This window comes from Physeter macrocephalus, unplaced genomic scaffold (genome assembly GCF_002837175.3).
Source record: "Physeter macrocephalus isolate SW-GA unplaced genomic scaffold, ASM283717v5 random_1210, whole genome shotgun sequence".
Lineage (NCBI taxonomy): Eukaryota > Metazoa > Chordata > Mammalia > Artiodactyla > Physeteridae > Physeter > Physeter macrocephalus.
The window spans coordinates 1-16,543 of record NW_021146605.1 but is presented as its reverse complement, the minus strand read 5'-3'; the positions used below and the strand labels follow the sequence as shown (position 1 = coordinate 16,543).

General features: G+C 48.0%; 1 protein-coding gene across 3 annotated transcripts in view; it reads right to left on the bottom strand.

Moving 5' to 3' along the window:
- STPG1 (sperm tail PG-rich repeat containing 1) overlaps window positions 1–16,134 on the bottom strand; it is a 17,933-nt gene extending 1,799 nt beyond the window's left edge. Inside the window, exons 1-4 of one of the 3 annotated variants that reach the window (XM_055083497.1) lie at window positions 15,955–16,134; window positions 12,785–12,893; window positions 8,834–8,999; window positions 627–826 (exon numbers count right to left, since the gene is read on the bottom strand). In XM_055083497.1, the coding sequence (XP_054939472.1) occupies window positions 627–826; window positions 8,834–8,999; window positions 12,785–12,893; window positions 15,955–16,020 (541 nt within the window). In that variant the 5' untranslated portion in view covers window positions 16,021–16,134. Of the gene's footprint in view, window positions 1–626; window positions 827–8,833; window positions 9,000–12,784; window positions 12,971–15,954 lie in introns of all 3 variants that reach the window. The other 2 variants (XM_028486835.2, XM_055083496.1) reach the window with 2 other exon arrangements.
- Between the last annotated feature and the right edge of the window lie 409 nt (window positions 16,135–16,543).

Genomic DNA, 16,543 nt, shown 5'->3' with positions numbered 1-16,543 from the left:
TCTCCCTCCCTCCCACCGTCCCTATCCCACCCCTCTCGTGGTCACAAAGCACAGAGGTGATCTCCCTGTGCTATGCGGCAGCTTCCCACTAGCTATCTAATTTACATTTGGTAGTGCATATATGTCCCTGCCACTCTCTCACTTCGTCACAGCTTACCCTTCCCCCTCCCCATGTCCTCAAGTCCATGCTCTAGTAGGTCTGTGTTTTATTCCCGTCCTACCACTAATCTCTTCATGACAAGGAACATGAACTTTTTAGACAAAAGCTATGGCTCTTTTCCCCAGAAAATAATATCTGCGTGCTCCTAATCTGCAGACAATTTCAGGGTCACAGACCCCCTGGAGCCCAGCTTTGTGTCTCTTGAAACGTTCGTAGTCCTCAGTTATAAATCCCTGACCTGGATCATCTCTAAGAGCCCTTTCACCTTAAAAAAATAAATTAAAAAAAAAAACACAAAAACCCACCTTTCATACTCTGAAAGTGTAAGCTGAAAAGTCTTCTAGATCCACTCTAACCCCTGTAAACTGTTTGGCAAACAGCCTATAAATCAGTGGTATTTGATGGCCCAGGAATGACAAACAATTCCAGGTTTGGTTTTTACAATCACTGAAAGCAATCCTCTGACCTGGGCCGGGCGGGCCGGGCAGGCCTGGCTGGGACGGCGCCACTGTCCACCGGCTGGTGTTGGACACGAAGGATGCACTGGAGATGAAGTGCTTGGGGGGCCCCCTGTAGTCCACGATCTCATACTGCCCGGGGCCTGGAAGAGGCGGCTTCGGGGGCAGAGGCAAAGGCTGGGCAGAGAAATTTAGGATGGGGTTTCTCCTTCAGAAAAGACAAAAATGGGAAGATGTCACTAAATCAGTCTATTGGAGAAATGGCAGTTTTGCGACATAGCCAGGACCTGCCCAGTGCCCAGCCATTTGCAAGAGGACTGGATGAGGCACTGGGAGACCTATTTCTTCTTCCGGCTCCACTGCTAGTGATCTGGGGACCCTGGACCCCAGTCTTCTCGCCTGCACAAGGGCAATCATAACGGTACCGACCCTGTAGGCTTGTTTTCAGGGTTAAAGGAGATGACACACCTAAAACACGGTAGTCAGGACAGGGCCCAGCACACAGTGAGAGCTCAGTACGTTTGTCGTTGTGGATGACGGATGTCGTCGAGCTAATCAGGAATGGCAGAAGGCATCGATGCCATGTGCCAACTCTGATCGCTTGGTAGTGCCTGGCTGGAGCTCCATGTAAAGAACTGAGGCCTCGTTTGGGCTCTATGGGAAGAGCATTGGTGAGCCACTTGTGATGTCTGCCATGGCCAGGAAATGGGAAGAGGCATCCCAGATTCCAAGGATTTGCCATCCCGAGACGAGCAGATCTTTAGAGGCCATTCTAGCACTGACATCTCAGAAACTTATTAAACATCTTTTTGGCAAGGCAGGATGTAGGAGTGGAAAAATACTGGGTTGGAAATCAAGAGACCTCTGAATAACGATCACCACTTAGATTGCAGTTGTTTTCAGGTCTGTCTTGCCCCCTTCAGGAAAGGGAGCCTTTTAATAAGCCTGTTATTGAGAGAATAAATGAAAGAGAGAACCCGTACTCGAGCCCTCACTCTGTTACTAATTCAATCTGGGACTCAGTCTCCCCATCTGTAAAATGAGGGGGTTGGACATGACGACCTCTGAGGTCCCTTCCAGCTGTGACCTCCCATCTGGCCTTGATTCAGAGAGATCCGCTGAGTTGCCCAGGAATCCTGGGACTGTTAACGGGAAATGCCCTACCCTCCTGGCCACGCAATAGAAAGGCTGCCCACCTCTGCCTCACAGCTGAAGCTTCTTCTAAGGTCTCTCACCAAAATGAAAGAGAGCTTTCTCAGAGCCTTGAATGGCCCCAGGAGACTCACCACAGCTCAAAGCCAACCCATCCAAACAGAGGGGCGAACTGGGGATGCCCAGCCACCGGAACTCTGCTGCCCCTTGGCCAACACCTTCTGAAGCAGAGGCATTCTTAGACTCGGAGAGCTAGAGGAGACCTAGAGATGTCTTATCCAACATCTTTATTTTGCTTAAGAAGTCGGTGCACAGAGACAGAAAGTGAGTCACCCAATGTCACAGAGCACGTTCGTGGTAATGCCAGCACTGGAACTCAAGTCTTGGTGACTAGCAAGATGGGGAGGGCATTGTGGCAGAGGAGAATTTTCGAGTTTTAGAGTCACACAGACCTGAGTCTGAATACCAGGCAGCCAAGTCCCTGGACCTCTCTGTTCCTGGCAACAAGGAGCAGTAACACTCAGTCCTTATATGCGGGTTGACGACCGGAGAAAAGCTATGTAAGGTGCCTAGCAGAGCGTCCGAACACAGTAAGTGCTCAGTCAAAGCAGTTGTGTTATTACTACGATCCCTTGCAGCACCACCGTCCGCTGCCTGGACGGGCAACGGAGCCTCAGGAAAGTGAGGTTAGGGGGCCTCCCTCCAGAGTTACCCTGGGGCAGGGTGGACACTCGCACTGCCAGCGGAGGCTGCTGGCAGCCATCGTAAACCTGCTAGAGGCTCACATCTTGGGATGGAGGAACAGCTGGCTTGGATGTGTATATTTAGGATAAAGGTGCCCACAGGAAAAGGGGGAAAAACGTGGCCTCCTTTCTTTCTCCCCAGTCTGCGTGGAAGAACTGGTTACAGTGTGTGATCCAGCACTCTCCCCTTACAAATAAAAGCTGGTGTCTCCTTGTTCCGGCTGCATCACCCCTTCAGAGCACCCTCAGAAATTTGATCATTAAGAGACAGGCTTGATTCCTGGAAGTTAGAGGTGAAATGAGCCAACCACCGCATGAGGCTACTCCATGGGTCCGCGTCGCCCTGAGTCTTTGAGGAAACTGTGAGATGTCTACTCTCCTGACCAGGGACAGCCTGCAGGGAGTTGGGCAGGCGGGGGTCAGCGTCTCACCAGATTCTTGCTGAGAGTGAGTGAGACAGGTCCCTCACCCTCCCCTCCATCCACACGCCCAGGAGAGGTTTTGCCCCACCAACTCAGCTCCCTGGATCTTCGGACAGCGTCAGCCCCGTGTGCGGCTCTTTGCCAGGCACTCTGGGGAGTCCAGACTGTTCTGTGCTAAAGACACAGACCCTGAATGCCCCGGAGGGCCTGACAATCCACTGCCAGTGACAATCATGACCAGTGACAACTTACAGGCTTTGCACTCAGACAGACTTGAGTTTGAATCTCCGCTTCCCCACCCACCAGCTGTGCATCCTTAGAAAAGTCTCTTAATCTCCCTCAGCCTCAGTTTCTTTATCTGTAAAACGGTGGATAATAATACCTGCCTCCCAGGGTTGTTATGAAGATTTGCTGGTACCATTTTTTTTTTTTTTTTTAACATGAAATGTTAGAATAGAGGTGAGAGAGACTAATTCCAACTGGGTGAATCCAGAAATCTACCCTAGAAGAGGTAACATTTGCTCTGAAAGGTAAGCAGGAATTCTTTGGGTAGAAAAGGTGGAGATGGGGGCATTTCCCACAGAGGAAACAGCAGGGGCAAAAGCCTGGAAGAGGGACAAGCCGTGCTCCATGGGGCCGGGATTGGGGCACAAGGAGCCAGAGGCTAAGCCCCTGGACCGCCTTCGAGCCTCCTTCCACCCGTGAATTCTGGGTTGTTCGCTTGGGTTTCCCACCAACCCCCGTTACAGGCCCTGAGGAGGAGCTAAAGGAAAACTCCTACCAGCGGCCTGTCAGTGCAGCCTAACTCCCAGGTCACCTCCCAGAAACACCCAGCACAGGGACTTCCCTGGCGGTCCAGTGGTTAGGACTCCACGCTTTCAGTGCTGTGGGCCCGGGTTCGATCCCTGGTCGGGGAACTGAGATCCCACAAGCTACCCTGTGCGGCCAAAAGAAAAAACAAGAAATGACCAGAAATACCCAGCACAGCGTTGTCCAACGACTCCATGCCTTAGCTGTGCTGTTCCTTTTGCCAGGAGCACCTCCTTTCCCTGCCAGCTCTGATTCCCTCTTTGCTTCTCACCTCCTCCAGGGAAACTCCCCCGGCCACAATCCTCCCCCTTGCCCGCCTCCCTTCCTGGGCTCCATAGAGGAGCACGGGTTTTGGAGTCAGATGGACCTGGATTCCACCCTCTGCTCTACCACGGGGAGAGTCTGCATCCCCTGTAAACTCTATGTAACAATCCTGACCCGTGGGAGAGTTGGAAGATGACGCTGTAGAAAGTCTGTGAAAACACTGAGCAGCCGGAAGCTGGCCCCTCAATACATTGTAGCCATTCTTCTCTTCTCTGCACAAGACACATTACTTTTCTATGCTTTTCACTTGCCTAGCTCTTAATGCAGGGGATGGTGTCTTATCCATCACTGAGGCCCTGGTCCCTATTCCCGAGGACATTTGCCTAACTGCAGAGAGAAGCACACGGGTTGAAGCAAGTAGGGGAGCCCAGGCATCTGAACCCCACCTGACAGTTTTATCATCATCCGGGGCTGGTCCTTCCATGTCATCATGGGGCTGGGCAAATCACTGAGGTCAGACTGAATCAAACCCAGGGCAGCCACAGTGCATTGTAACCAGGGCTTTTATGAGCCTCATCGCCCAGTTTTAAAAGCCAACCTGGTCCTGCCCCGTGGAAAAAAAACATCTGTCAAAGGCTCGGAGTTGGCCACAGCTGGATTAAGTTGTGTTTGCAGCTTCCAGTGTGAGCTGTTTGCAAATCACCAAAGAATAATGAATGTCTCAGAGGACTCAGCAGGTCACTCGGGGAGGGCATCCGAGACCCTCGGGACACTCCCAGGCACAGATTCACTCGGCCTCAGGGATTCCCAGGGTCGGGAGGGATAAAGGGGCAATTTTTTTCTCATCATTAAAGGGCAGCCGATTGCCTCTGGGGTGGAATGCGGTATCTGTTTAACAGGGGAGTGGGTGACAGATTACAGCTGCTTGGGAAGAAGCATCCCATAGCTAATTGAAAATCCCAGGGGAACTTTAGGTGGGTCCAACGTAATTACCCAAATTGGAGTGGGGCCGATGGGGCTTGATTCTCCGGCTCTGGCTGTGACAGGACAGCGTGTCTGAGCAAAACCAGTGGTTTAAAAACTCCAGGAAGCAGATCAAGGGTTAGAAAGATGTCAGTGGGTGTTTCACCTCCCTGCCGGCGTGAGTTGGAAGGCAGCACCTAGGAGGAAGTATTCTGATCTCCAAAAGCCCTTCCCCTGACTCACCCTGATCCATTGAGTCATCACTGTGACGGATGCTGAAGACCTACAGAAGTGAAACCCTGGCTGATAGCCTCCTCCAAAGACCCCCGGAAGCTGGCAAATCCTCTTAGCTTTTGAGTCAGCAACGTGGCCATAACAAAGAGACACTCTGTGACGTGTTCTTCAGCTGAGGAGCCCAGAAATGGCCACGCCAACGACCCTACAGCCCCTCACGGCATCCGTGCTGCAGGGCCACTCAAGAAACATCAGGTGAGTGCAGAGGGCTCTCGCTCACACGTTTCCATGAAAGTACAAATCACACACGTCAAAAGCTTACAGTTTGCCAGACCTGATGAGTTATAGGTGGGTCATCGTTTTTTATCCTTGCAAGCCTGCTGTAAAGTGTGCTTGCCCCAACTCACAGAGGATGAATTTGAATTCCCAGGGAGTTAAGTGACCCCCCCCACCGCCCGCCCCTACCCCCAGCCTCCCAGGGCTGGTGAGAGGGGAAGGCGGGAGTTTCAGCCGCCTGACTCCCTGCCTGTGCTTATGCCCTCGGTGCCAAGGCCTCTGCAGCCGGTTCCCAGCTCAGGAGGCCAGCAGGGGTCGGTAACACAGCACCAGCGACCCCAGCGAGAATTAACATCTCCCTCGTTCTCCCTGCATCCTGAAGAAAGCAGTGCCGAAATATCATCTTTGCAAACTGGAACCCCGCCCATGAGTGGGGAGCCACACACTTCCAAGCAAGAGAAACAAGGGCAGGCCTCACATCCTGTCCCATGCGTGTGACACCTAGGCAGCCCGTGCTTCCACAAGAGAAACACTGTGATGATTCTCAGATTCTCCACCACTGCCCCATGCAGCCCCCGGAGATCTGAGTATGATTAGGCTTGATGTAGACAGAGTCTCAACTTATCGATGGGGAGGAAACAACGCAGACCTTCTCCGGGGCCTGACAACCCCAGGATGGGCCCTCAGGTGCTCCTGCCTCTCTCTTCCCTCCAGGGTCACAGGAAAGGAAACAGAGTTTGAATTTGAGAGACTGGAGTTTGGATACTCCTTCAATACTATCATATTCAGCTGTATCTTTTCTTTATATTACATCCGTTTCTCCATCATCCCACATAAACAGATGGATGCTATTTTGGAATAACCAACAGCACACTTTAGTTTTATCTCTTGGCTTTTAAATGAAATTACAGATTTCTCAACTTCATCCTTTCCATGTCAACTCCACAATATATACTGGACTTCCTCTGTGGGTCCTGCCTGGCCCCGTATCCACTGCCTCCGTATGCTCTCCGAAGTGACATGGTGAGCAAAGCTGGGGTCACGGAGTGTGAGAAATGGAAAGATCTCCCCTCTTTTCACACATGGAGAAACAAAGGCCCAGGGAGGCACTGAGAGCAGCCCCAGACCACAGAACCTGCCGTGGGGGCTGGGGCACCGTCCACTCACCAGGGTGAACCCGAGTTTAAGACACACTGGGTTTGACAGGCCTCTTTACTGCGGGCCTTCTCAGAGCCTTTAATAAGCTCATGTATACTGTGATGCACCCAGGGCCAGAGGGATTGTATGCAGTGCTTCCTATAGGTTTATTAACCGAGGATCCACCATTCACGAAGCATCACGGAGAGCCAGTGCGCCCCAGATACCCCCAGACACACCAGCACTACTGCACTGCTCCCATCAGAAAGCTGGCGCCCTTGGTGGGGTGTGTGCGGTCATGCAACCTTGGGGCCCACACGATCCGGCGTTTTGTGGCACGTTCCTCTGCCTTGCTCTGGAGTTGTTGCCAGGTGAGCCTGAAGGTATGGATGGTGCTCTGTCCACGTGAGCTCCCCCATAGCCCTCAGCACAGCACCAGAAACCTCCAGGGCCTGCTGACTGACAGATGCAAATGCCATAAAGTGAGGCTATTTCAAACCACTCGTCCAAACTGGGATGCAGGCCAAATGACACTGCTCTGGGGAAAGCGGTTAAACACCGAGTGTTCCTCACTCTCCTCTCATCGTTTCCCTGAAGAAGCTTCCAGAGTCAGGGTGGGGGCTTGAGCCTCCATGCTGCAAAACAGCTGCATCCTCTACCGTCACATATCCTCTCTAGGATATAGAATAATAGCTGCTGTAATAAGAAGAGTGAGAGCTATTCTCAAGCTCTTTCTCCTCTAATCCTCACAGAACCCCCATGAGATAAGGTTCTTATCTCCACTTAACACATGGAAACATGGAGGCTCAGGGAGGAGAAGTCTCTGCTAGAGACAGAGCTGTGATTCTCACTCAGGTCTGCTAACCCCAAAGCCCGTCCTCTCTCCCACTCCATTTGGGGGCAGCATAGGGAAAGGTTGTGTGTAGTGGTGCCCAAGCCAACCCAGAGGCAGGAAGTTCCTGACGTTTGGAGAGAGCCTGTTCCTGGAGACTTTCCCGCCCCAGTCCCGAGTCCTGCAGCCTATGAAGGGTCAACCTGCAGAACCCCAGATCCGAAGGGCAGAAGGGACTCAGCTGGTGGACTCCATCTGAGGTCTGAATCCCTTCCCCAGGTCCTGGGTTGGACCCAGCAGGCTCATGTCTTGCTCCTCTCCCTTACCCCTGACCCCTTGCCCTGGGCTGATGGTCTGAGTAGACCCAGTGTTGCCAGCCTCCCCGGGCCACCCAGCCTTCTGACCCCCTGTGGCTAGGCGCCCAGCCAGCTGCCTGACCTCTCTGGAGGCTCCCAGGTGGCTATACCCTTAGTCTCAGCCCTGCTGGTCAGCCCTCCCAAAAGCCCATCCTGTTGAGAGTGACAGGACGGCTGACCTTAATGGCACTTAGATCTAGAAGTTCTAGACCCATTTGAGGAATATTAAGCCCTGTGACTATCTGAGCCTCTGAGGTGAAAGTAACATTAAATGTACAGGAGACTAAAAACAGTAACACAAATCCCTGTCTTTTAAAATTTGTGTTATTGACTCACTATTTGTACCTACTATATCAAATATATTTTTTAAATCAGAAAGCAACTTTCAGATAAATTATCCCCACTTTACAATCGAGGGCATGCAGGCTCAGAGGGGTTAGCACAGTGCTGATGGTCACACAGCATGAATATAGCAGAGCTGACATTCAAATCTAGCAGGTCTGACCAACTCCAAAGTCTAGGCTTTTAACCTATCAGTACAAAGCTATGAGAGTTTCACCACTTTCGTATATCCTGCCATGCCAGTGGAGATTTTATATTATAAAAATAGAATAATATCAGCACCAGGAGAGTACAGCGTCATGGGGAATGTTGGAAGATCCAAACGGTCCTGAGCCTAAGTCCCAGGTGCATCTCAAGTTAGCTGTGTGGACTTAACGCAAGTCTTTCAGCCTCGCTGAGGCCTGGCTTCCTCCTCTATGAAGTAAGAATAATCATAATCATTCCTACAATAGAGTCGTCATGATCATTGAAGAAGATGTTAAGTTCCTGGCATACAGTAGTTACTCAATAAATACTACGTATTCAACAAGTATTTCTTGAGCACCTGCTATGTGTCAGCAAGGGCCCCAGTAGAGCAATTCAGCCTGTGTCTGCCAAGCTGTGACACCCCTTCTTTTTCTCCCCAGGTTCGGGTCCTTCCCCAGAATACCTTTCAGAAGAAAGATCAGGATGATCAGGACTCACGGGATAAGAGTCTTTTTTTGAACTTCGGTGTGACCTTTTGTGTTGTAATAACCGGGTCCTGGGCCTGTCGACGTCAGTTTTAATCCACGGCCAGTTTTTGATTTAAAACAAGACATTAATATCTTCGGCGACTGCTTCACAAGGGATTCGTTGACATTATAATGCCCTGAGCAGAAAGAAATTTTAAAACAGAATAAAGAACTCCTCTCAAATAAATAAAAAGCAGTAAGAATACATTTAATGACTATACGGCAGTATCACTCCAGGATGGTCAAGTAGAAGGGGCCTGGAATAACTGAAAATAACGCTCACCATTTAGAGAACATGTGTCCGTGCATCACATATGTAGCTCATTTAATCCTCACGGCAGCCCTGCAGGGTGGGTATTAGCACCTCCATTCTAAACTTGAGGAAATAGACTCAGAGATATTCAGTAATTTGCCAAAGGACATTCATCTAACCAGGGCCTAAGCCCAGCTTCCTCCTCCATAAACTAAGGATAATAATTCTTCCAACAACTGGGAGGCTGTGGTAGAAAAAGAACATTTTAGGTTCCTGGCACATGGTAGGTGGTCAGTAACTATTATGCAATCAACAAATATTTATTGAGCACCTACTATGTGGACCCAGAACCACCTTTCTCCAAGGTCCATGCTTTCCCACCATGCCTTGTCTCAAGAAACTGTCAGAATATAAGTAATTTGGCTGTGCACAAAGCTTTAAGGAAGAAGAGAATGATCCGAGCTGGGGTAAAGAGGGAGCAGTCTCACCCTAAATAGCCAGTAACCCTGTAAATGGGGGCAGGCATTTTGGGGTGCAAGGCGGCAGTACTAGGCAAAGGCCTTCAAGATGCTGCACACTTTGACCCTGGCTTCCTATTACTTGGAAATTAAGGAAATTAGTCAACATAATGGAAAAGCTCTAAGCCTAAAGATGTACACAACAGCAGTAGCTACAGTGTGAGAAACGATGAATAGCCCAAAGGTCCACGTACAAGGGCACAGTTATGGGAAAACAGCCTAATCTGGTGGAATATCAGCCCTGAGGGTGGTAAATGCAAAGGCCATGAAGCCTATGGCAATGTTCTCAAAAATAAAGGTGAGCGAGAAAAGTAAAATAAAGCCTATCAGTCTATACTGTATATACTATGACATCAATGTGCAAATGGACACATGTGAATAAAAATAGGTGGGAACCCAGAAAAGTGGGAAAAACTATATTAATGGTGGCATTGTGGGTGGGAAAAATATTTCAAATTTTCTAAACACTGTAAAGTTAATTAAAAAAAAAAATAAAATCGACTTTTTCATTGCAAAAGCACTGAAAACAACAATATGGGACGTATTAGCAAGATTTTATTTAAATGGTAATACTCAATGATGGCAAAGGTGAGGGAAAGCATATTTCTCACAGAAGCAGGAGGATAAATTATCTCTGTGCTGAAGGGCAGTTTGGTCACAAATATCAAAAACCTTAAATATTTTACATACCTTTCGACTTAGCAATTTCACGTTAGGCAATTTATGTAAGGAAATAATCTTGATTGTACACAAGTTGTGAGCTATAAGGATGTTTGCTCCCACTCTATTTATATGACTGATCCATTTAAAACAACCTAAATGCCAGCAAGAGGGCATTTGTTCCTTAACTGATGGTACCACCAGATAATGGAATATTATGCATCCATTAACAAAAGATGTTCTAGGAGGATTTTTAATAACATGAAAAGATGGTCCCAATATATGCTTAAGTTAAAAAAAAAAAACAACAGATGTCCAGTTAGCAGCATTTATAATACTGCTATCTATCTCTCAAATTATCTTTCTGAGTTTTTTTACATATACATATATTTATTTTTAAATTTTATTCCCCCTACCAAAAAAATAGTTTAAAGCAATGCTTGAGTATAAAATGTTAAAAAGCAGAAGCAAGGGGGAAAGGCATTCATGCTCTCACGGCCCAGAATAAACCAGGGTTGAACTCTCTGCTGTATTTACTCCGATCTTTCCGTCGTGCACTGGACGCTGTCTCATGGTGTTGGGTCCACAGCGCGGATTCGATTGTGTCACCCACGTTTTTCAAGTGACACTTTACCATAGTTGTTTCCCCATGATCTAATAACTTTTTTGTTTTTAAGGAGAAATAGAGAGGAGGATGTTGGGGAAGTGCTTGCCCTTGTGTTTGATGCAGCCAGACTTTAGAAAATCCAGCCAGCCAATGTGTAAAGGTGAGCATTTTGCTCAGAACTGAAGGCAGACCAGACCCGGCCCTCAGCCCCTGAGCCCGGGCACTCGGAGAGGGCGGAACACAGCAGGGATGCCAATCGTGGCTCCACATCTGGTTTCTTCCCACAAGGGGGACAAGCAGAAACCACAGCATTTTTCTGAGAGGTCAAAGCAGACTGTTTCTCTCAGAGAAGCAGATTCCCCAGGCTGTGGCCCCTGGCAAATTTGGGGGATGTGGGGAGAGTCCTGAAGGCACCAGGCATCGAGCTGGATGTAGGGGGGGCCTGGATTCAAATCCAGCAGTGGGACCCTGGACTAGTCACCTGCTTTCTATATATCATTTTTGCTTGTAAAGTGGGGATATAATAATATTAATAATAACCCACACTCTCTGAGCACATATGTTCCAGGCAACGCTCCATGGGGTTTTGAAAGCTCCTGGCACACAGTAGGAGCTTAAAAGATGCTGGTGCCCACCTCACCCTTTCCTGCTGTGTTACAAGGGGCCCCTCAGGACCCTCCCAGAGGGAGGAGCTGCCCACTTCCCGGGGCTCTCTGGTGGAACCTCTGGCCAAACCCCAGGGATGCTGGCTTTGTTCTCCTGTATAAACAAACAAGGTGGGGTTTTGCCTGCGGTGATGCAAGGCAGGGAGCTTTAGCAGGGCTTAGCCTCCTAATTAGGGCTGGTTTTGTTATTCAGCCTCAGACTGATCTTCTCAACTTTAATCTGGATTTGCTGAAATCTGACATGCGCTGCGATTTTGTCCACACCCCCATCCGAGAAGCATGATTGCAGAGGTAAACCCTCCCTGCTCCTCCTCTGGGCTCTGGGGCCCAGAGCTCCCTCGGGGGTCTTCTGGACCTGTTTGGGAAGGTCTAGTACTAACCAGTGCTCCTGGAGTATGGACTGCTCTGTCACCAGACCCCTCTGGAAAATTTTCACTAAGGCTGGTGCGGGGAGGAGGTCTGAGGGCACAGAACAGGTGCAATGCCTTTCCCCAGCCCAGCAGGGAAAACATCTGCAGGTGAGCCCTTGTGTGTTCCTGAATCCTGGAGGCTTCAGAAGTCACACTGGGATGACGGGGTTAAGAGGTTCCTCAGTCAGACACCTCTGGGCTTAGGCCTGCCATTTATTAGCTGTGTGACGCTGAGCAAGTTGCTTCAACTCTCTGGACCTCCATTTCCTCACCTGAAACACAGGACTAAGAGTGTGGCCCTATGAGGACAGATGTGTGAGGACCGCGTGGAAAAACTTAGCATTGAGTAGGCGCTCTGTGAACAGAGCTATTTCCCATGATTTGAAGATAGATGATGAAGCCGCTTTGTAGGCATGGGAGGAAAGGAATATTGCAGCCGAGTGTCCAAGGATCAGGACGTATTGTGTGCCCCGCCTCCCCCCAGCGCCTGGGATGGCACCTGGGGTATGCGCATGGGCACACTTCTGGCATGAGAAGCCCCTCCCCAGCTGGCTGCCCAAAGCGGGTGCGCTGGGTCTGGAAGGCAGGCCAACGTGATAGGCCGCCCCGGGGTCCATTTCCAGAGCCGGCCGTTCTTCCCCTGAATGGGGAGCCAGTCTTCTCCTCTTTGTACAATACCTGCCTGCACCCCCTCTTCCCCCAATGCCTAACTCCTTCCAAAGAGACTCCCTGTGAAGGAATGGGTGCCCTGCTGATCAGATCTGGTACAGGAAGCCTTAGGTCAAGGCCAGCGCGAGGCAGCTGCTTACCTGGGGCAGGTCCTGTTTTAGTAATAGTGAAAAGTCCTCTCTGGGTTTTGGACATGAACCCGGCTCGGGCACAAATGTTGTTTGTCTGTTTGCAGCAAGAGACAGAGGCCTGGGGGAGAAAATAAGCACGGTGTGCTCAGTGTCTTGCCTTTCTTTGTCCTTGTTGTTGTGTCTGGACGAGGGGCACTTTGGGGTAAAAAAAAAAACAAACAAATTTAAACCTGTCTTCAGAAAATGAGCGGACGTGAGTGGAAAAGGTCACACTGGCTGTGCCTTCACCTTCACCCCAGCTGGAGTGGGGGAAGAGTTTGTCATCGCTAGCCACTGTCTGGCGACCCAACACAACACAGAGGACAGTGCCCTGAACCAGCCGGCGGACCTGGCTTCCCGGCTTGCTCCCTGCACACAGGGCAGGGCATCCTGCTCAAACGGATTAATTTCTCTGAATTTGAGTTTTCTCATCTGTAAAATGGATCAGATAATCCCTGCTCGACTTGAGGCAGAGTGCTGTTGGGTTGGGGGTAGGGGACAGCCGGTCAACACAAATCATCTGTTTTTTCAAAAAGTGTGTAATGTTACATAGGCAAATTATTTTCATTATTTTTTCTACGATTTTCATTCTTTTCGGAACACTTAGTCCTACATATCCCCACCCTGATTCCTCACTGCTCAAATAATCCTTCTATACCTGTGCGATTTAGGACATACAAAGAAATTGTGTAACTTAAAATTACGATCAGATTTGTAAGCACTGTCTTGACTTTTCAGGGCTGACCAGAGATTTAGAATTTTCGTTGACCCATGCAATATACATTAGAGAGTGTCCAGTGAGTTCAGAACTCGAAAAATAATTTTGGAAAAAAAAAAAAAAAGAACGCTGAGATCATTCTTATGATGAATCATAAATATTTTAAATGCTAATTTGCAGTCAGTCTCCTGTATTCATTAGATAAAAGATGCAATAAAAATTGTGCCTGCAATGGCTGGAATATTTACTGAATGAGTGAAACTATTTGCTGGGGCCAGGATGGCTTGATTTTCTGTGCTACTCCTTTGTCAAAAAAAATGTTTCTCGAGAAATGCAGATGGCATTTTGATTTTGTGTTGACAAAGGCGGAGGAATTTAGCTTTTCCCAGGGTCCTAATGGCCAGACTGCCTGCAGAGATGGCAAACAAAAAGATCAGATGGACCAGGCTAATTACTGGACACGGGGAGAAGAGCCAGGATGCCAGAGAGGAAGTAATAACAGGTACCAAGGGAAGGGCTTCCAATAGAGAAGCGGGGGATCGCAGTAAGCAAAGGTAGAGAGGTCTTGACAGCCTCAAAGCACAGTGTGGCTAACAGGATTACCGCATTTCTGCTCCTCGCCAGTTGACTCAACCATTGTTCTCCAGGTCTGAAAAAAGCCTCCTGTAGACAAAACACTACTTCAGCTTTATTCCTCGCCCAGACAGAAAAGCAACAGAAAAAGGGGGCATTTTTGTATACACTGAGTGTGTGTGTCACTGGAAGATTTCACCATTAGACTAAGAAGAGTCAGCTCCTCTGGCAGGTTAAAAAAGAATGAAGCAGATTTATTGTATTGCCATGGGAAAAAACAAATCCCAGATATAATTAAGTAGAAAACGCACGCGTACCGTGGACAGCATAATCCCAAAACCAAGGGAGGGACCAAGGGAGGAAGAGAATATGAACAATATTGCCCCTGGTTGGTTTTTTGGTTTTTGTTTTTTTTGCGGTACGCGGGCCTCTCACTGCTGTGGCCTCTCCCGTTGCGGAGCACAGGCTCCGGACGCGCAGGCTCAGCGGCCATGGCTCACGGCCTCAGTTGCTCCGCGGCATGCGGGATCTTCCCGGACCGGGGCACGAATCCGTGTCCCTGCATTGGCAGGCGGATTCTCAACCACTGTGCCACCAGGGAAGCCCTATACTGAATTTTAAGGACTTAATATGAGGGAAAGAATGTAAAACATCTAATTAATAATTTTTATATTGATTAGATATTGCAATATATTGGGTTAAATAGAATATATAATTAAAACTAATTTCACCTGTTTCTTTTTACTTTTAAATGTAGCTACTAGGAAAACTTAAATGACGTATGTGGCTCCTGTTATACTGCTATTCCTTTTGGACGGTGCTGGCCTAGCAGGCACTTATATTGCTTTGAACGTGTTATAATTGGATTCATTGTAGAAGGTAGGCAGGATCTTTGTAGTCAGAAAAATAAATATTATTTATAAATATTATAAAAGAAAAAGGAAATTTAAAATGAAGTATTCTAAGACCAAAATATTCTTAACTATGGCGTAATAATATTACTACCTTATGTACAATTCATGTCTTAGGTATTTCAGAGTGCTTTCACATTTGTAGTCTCATATGCTTCTTATAATAACCCTGTAGGGCAAGTATAATTAATTCCCTTTTACATTTGAAACTCAAGAGGTAACGGGGCTTCCCTAAAGACAGTTCTACCAGTTTTCATGTATTGTAGAGTCCTCGTGCACCAGATATTGCGCTAGGCAAGCACTCAGCCTAGACTGTCTCATTTAATGTTTGCATTAACACCATGGAGTAGACATATAACCCCACGTTACAGATCAATAAACTGAGTCGTGAAAGATTAAGAGACTTGCCCAAAGCCATACACAGTTAGAAAATGGCAGAGTGGAGATTTGAACCTGAGTCTGTCTCTTACCTGTTAACCACACCATTCTGCCTCAGTGACTACAAAGTGATGGGAAATGGCGAACCACTGCTGTTAAAAAACCCAGTTTTCTGATATGGAAAGACAGAAGTTTCTTTTCCCTGTAAGAATATAATAGTGTCTGCAGATAAAGTGGTACGTAATATAGTCATTGTTACAGATGAGAAAACCGTCCCAGAAAGCTTACGTGATAGGAGTAATTGCAGTAAGTATTTTCCGGGGCAGTGGTCTTCCCACTGCTCCATACTGACCTCCGTGTTGCGCACATTTTTCTCTGGGTTCTGCAAATTCCCTATGAGAGTTTTGCCCAGCCTCATGTAGCCATTGGGTAGTCAGCAAATGCTAACTGGCTTACCAATTGCAGTAAATGCTATTCCCCAAAGCTCCCCCCTTCCTTTCTTTTATTTTAGTAAACCATTAATTCAATATATATTTAAGAAGCATAGGCAGTGTTCTTACATTGTAATGGTTTGGTGCGGGAGTTTCAAATTTGAGAACTTTCGCGAAGCTTGGCAACTGGAACATGCTGGAACAGGAATTACTGAAGTCTTTCTTCGAAACAAAACCTGATGGTATACTGTACGTGTTAGCTGCAGGGTATTTAGAGACGATGGTGTCCAATCGGGCACACTGTGAGGAGAAAGTCAAAGGAATCCACATCATCATGTATCTTATGGCTCCGAAGGACCGATGTCAAAAAGATGGTGCCCAGCACCAGGTCTAAAATATTTTATAAAAGGTGAAACCCTGGCAGGTAACAATGATAAAATGACCTTGGGCTTTGAGACTTTGCTCTTGGAAAATGCAATTTCAGACCTGTGTTAACTTCTATAAACTAACTCTAATTATTCATCTTATGTTTGGGACTTGGCAAGATAATTCTTCCATAAAAGCATTTCCACCCAATCTCATTTCAGGACACTTATACTTGACTCATCAGCTGGTGGGTGATTTATATGATGGGACGCTTTAGACTTGCTTCTTCCAACCTTGGTTTTCCTTTGAGTAAAACCCTCACTTTTTGTTTCTAAGTTTAAATATTCCAAAT